The 3537-nt window shown below is 46.7% G+C and overlaps 1 protein-coding gene across 2 annotated transcripts; it reads left to right on the forward strand.

Moving 5' to 3' along the window:
- Window positions 1-1235: 1235 nt before the first annotated feature.
- Window positions 1236-3295, forward strand: her9 (hairy-related 9). Of its 2 annotated transcripts, none has more exons than XM_071908791.2 (4): window positions 1236-1591; window positions 1776-1871; window positions 1982-2069; window positions 2193-3295. In XM_071908791.2, exons 1-4 carry the CDS (start codon window positions 1484-1486, stop codon window positions 2774-2776), a joined length of 876 nt encoding a protein of 291 aa, XP_071764892.1. In that variant the 5' UTR covers window positions 1236-1483; the 3' UTR covers window positions 2777-3295. The 2 variants fall into 2 exon arrangements, with proteins under 2 accessions (XP_071764892.1, XP_071764893.1); XM_071908792.2 differs by having other exon boundaries at window positions 2196-3295.
- Window positions 3296-3537: the final 242 nt, after the last annotated feature.

The following is a 3537-nucleotide window of genomic DNA, read 5'->3' on the forward strand; positions in this document are numbered from 1 at the left end:
TAGCATACCTTACCTTTTCATGAGGGGGGGAAAATAGATAAGTAGCCTACATTAATCATACAGCCAAAATGCCTAAGATACCCAACTTGTAACCTAGTACCTGGATATTCTATTCTATTTTATTCTATTCACTATTATTGCAGGACAGTGGCAGTTGTAAAAGATAATGCTTTCAGACTCAGAGGATTGAGAGAATACACTCCTTGGTCTCCAGGCTGTAATCTGCAAGTTTTGGCACGTGCTCCGCGTAGACCGGAGTGCACTGTGCGCGAATGGCACGCGGACAGATGTCGCTCGGCTCCCCCCACCCTTTGAGCGGCTCCCGCCCTGGAATGATTGACACAAGGATGTTCGCACAGCCAATCAGAGCGCTCTCTGCTTCATTTGCATAAAGTGGCTGTATGCCATTGGCTTCCTGCGTGCGGCTGCAAACCGCCTCGCGTGCCATTACAGATGTTTTCTCCTTGGAGGCGCAAGTGGAGTCTTCAGGATTAAAATAGATAAAAATATGGATTTGTTTTCAAGTCAAGCCAAGAAATATCGCTATGCCACAAATAAATATGCAATGTTATAGCATAAGCAAACCTAGTATTATTAGTCCCAGCAAACAAGTCTAAAACTTTGCATAAAATATTTTGCATAAAGGTTTCTCGAGAAAAACCCTGAAGTAAACTGTTTTATTCTCGGTATACACATTGCACAAATCTCACCAGAATAACCACAATTGTTCTTATCGGGAAAAGAATCCATTTGCAGCCTAAAACAATGTAATTATTTATATAAAAATATAGACATGTCTACTTTGGAGCAGTTCTTCAAGTACGCCACAAAAACTGGGAAAAAGTCTGGGACGTATTGTGAAAGACTCTGTCAATATACAGACTCGAGATTCTTGCCGAACTCAGAAAAAAAGCAAAACATTTTTGACGGGCACGGAGCAAAGTTGGAAGCAAACAGCCAGCGCATTCCCCCAATTCCCCCCTTATCACTTCACAGCCAGGCCGGCCCGGCTGCTGCGCTCGCTCCGCTTTGTTGTTTGTCCCTCCAGGGCTGATTGAGCAGCGCGTGACTGACAGCCCGCGGGGGTGTTGTCCAATCAGCGGTCTGCCCCGCGCCCAATGGGTGAGTCCTCTCTCTTATTGGCTGAGGCGAGTGTGGGAAAGAATGCAGAGAGGGTTTCACACGAACTGGGAGCACGCGAGCCGTCTATAAGTACCGCCGGCGTGTGTCGGCAGCAGAGTAGAGACTCGCCCTGCACGGCGCACCACGCGCACCTCGACTCAGATGACAGCTCAGTGATAACAAGCGATATTACGTTTGCTGATCGGTGGGACTCGACTATCACACATCTTTCACACGCTCTGCATTGACGCGCACTGACACCCAGTGAAACTTTTGAGACGTTTCCAACTTGTTTTTTCTTTTGCATCCAACGCTTCCAAAGAGGATATACTGTACGTTTTTCTTCCTGGTTTCATCAATAATGCCAGCAGACACTATGGAAAAGCAGACGGCATCTCCTATTGCCGGTGCTCCTGCAAACGGATCACACACGCCGGACAAACCCAAAAATGCCAGCGAGCATAGAAAAGTAAGGATTTGAATTTGCAAACAACGATATTATTTGTGATTGAATGTGATTTAGTTTTGTAATGGATCAAAGTTTGTAACTTGCAGTCAGTAACCATATGTTGGTTAAGTAATGTGACATGAGACATTTGCAATTGGTGAATAACAGGTGAACAAGAAATTAATGGATTGTTTATTTTTTGCAGTCATCCAAACCGATCATGGAAAAACGTCGGAGAGCGAGAATAAACGAAAGCCTCGGTCAACTCAAGACACTCATCCTGGACGCACTTAAAAAAGATGTAAGTTGAAGTGAATTGTAATACTTAAACAATCTTTTCGGCTGATATACTTGTTTCGTTTCAAGTGAATGTCTTGAACACAGACTTACTTGCCCTGTTGTCTCCCACAGAGCTCCAGACATTCAAAGCTGGAGAAAGCAGATATACTGGAGATGACAGTCAAGCACTTGAGGAACCTGCAGCGCGTACAAATGACCGGTAAGTTAATTTGACCACGTTAGGGAAACAAACATTATCATTATCTAGTCTAACAAGCTGCTGAAATCTCCTGAGTGGCAAAGTCACGAATGCGTCGCTAATTCGTTTCCCTCTTCTCCCCAGCAGCGCTGTCAGCAGACGCCACCGTCCTGAGCAAATACAGAGCCGGATTCAACGAGTGCATGAACGAGGTCACTCGCTTCCTCTCCACCTCGGAGGGGGTGAACACGGAGGTGCGGTCGAGGCTCCTCAACCACCTGTCCAGCTGCATGGGCCAGATGATCTCCATGAACTACCCGCAGCAGGCGCCCTCCCAGCAGGCGCACCTCGCACAGCCTCTCCATGTGCAGCTCCCATCCACGCTGCCCATCAACGGCGCCTCCATGGGCCCCAAACTCAGTCCCACGGAGGCCATCTCTCCCAAGGTGTTCGGTGGCTTCCAGCTGGTGCCTGCAACCGATGGACAGTTCGCATTTTTGATCCCTAACCCGGCCTTTGCCTCCGCCACGGCCCCCGTCATCCCCCTGTACGCAAACGCGGGAGTGCCCGTTGCAGTCAACGCCAGTCCGGTGCACGGCAGCTCGGCACCGACAGCAGCGTCTCCGGTCCACGGCATGACCTCTTTCTCCGGGGTGTCCCAGGCCGTCAGTCCGGTCGGGGTCAGCACCGGGTCGGAGAGCAACGAGCCTGTGTGGCGGCCGTGGTAGCCCAGGTGGCTGAAGGGACAAGAGACACATGAAACCGGTTTGCATTACATTTACAGTTTAGGCATTTAGCTGACGCTCTTATCCAGAGATGACTTACAGTGTGTGAGCAGGCAGGGGTTCAAAGGACACTTAATGGGACATATGGCTGTTGCGCGGATCGTACCTGTGACTTTTCCGCCACGGGACGGTCACTCTAACCACTAGGCCTACCGCTCCCACTAGTTTTCATTGTTCCGTTTTATGGAACACGGGTTGCCTTTGTTGAACATGGCATACGGTTTATATAATTTATTATCTGATTCCAAAATTTGGATGTCAGTGATAAATATGCTGTACATGCAATGGAAGATTTATAGGAAATGTTTGTTATGAAGTACTTTTTATGAAAAGGTTTAGTTTTGTACAGAGTTGTTATTGATTGTTATACCAAAGCTGTGTTTTATATTCTTTGTTGTTTTATGTTGGAAAAAAAACTGAAGTTGGGCGATGACCCATTGTTCTAATAAATCAGATCTCAGAAACTAACTTTCTTGTCTACAGCGTGTTTCTATCATTTCCATATTGCGTTGTTATGCTTTATTCAAGGGTATAGAGGGCCATTCTGTATTCCTTGAGACCGTGCGTAAAAGTTAAATTCCATGCGTAGAAGTTACATTTCATGCGTAAAAGTTAAACTTAAGAAGAGTTGAGACGCATGGAGTAAAACTTTTGTACAGACTCACAACTTTTGTAACTTCATCCAAAACGAGTCTGTATTCATT

Source organism: Centroberyx gerrardi, chromosome 14 (genome assembly GCF_048128805.1).
Source record: "Centroberyx gerrardi isolate f3 chromosome 14, fCenGer3.hap1.cur.20231027, whole genome shotgun sequence".
Taxonomy (NCBI): domain Eukaryota; kingdom Metazoa; phylum Chordata; class Actinopteri; order Beryciformes; family Berycidae; genus Centroberyx; species Centroberyx gerrardi.

Coding starts and splice junctions, on each gene's coding strand:
- her9 (XM_071908791.2), top strand. CDS start 1,484: ATGCCAGCAGACACTATGGAAAAGCAGACGGCATCTCCTATTGCCGGT. Junction 1,592..1,775: donor ATGCCAGCGAGCATAGAAAA/GTAAGGATTTGA, acceptor TATTTTTTGCAG/TCATCCAAACCGATCATGGA. Junction 2,070..2,192: donor GCAGCGCGTACAAATGACCG/GTAAGTTAATTT, acceptor TCTTCTCCCCAG/CAGCGCTGTCAGCAGACGCC.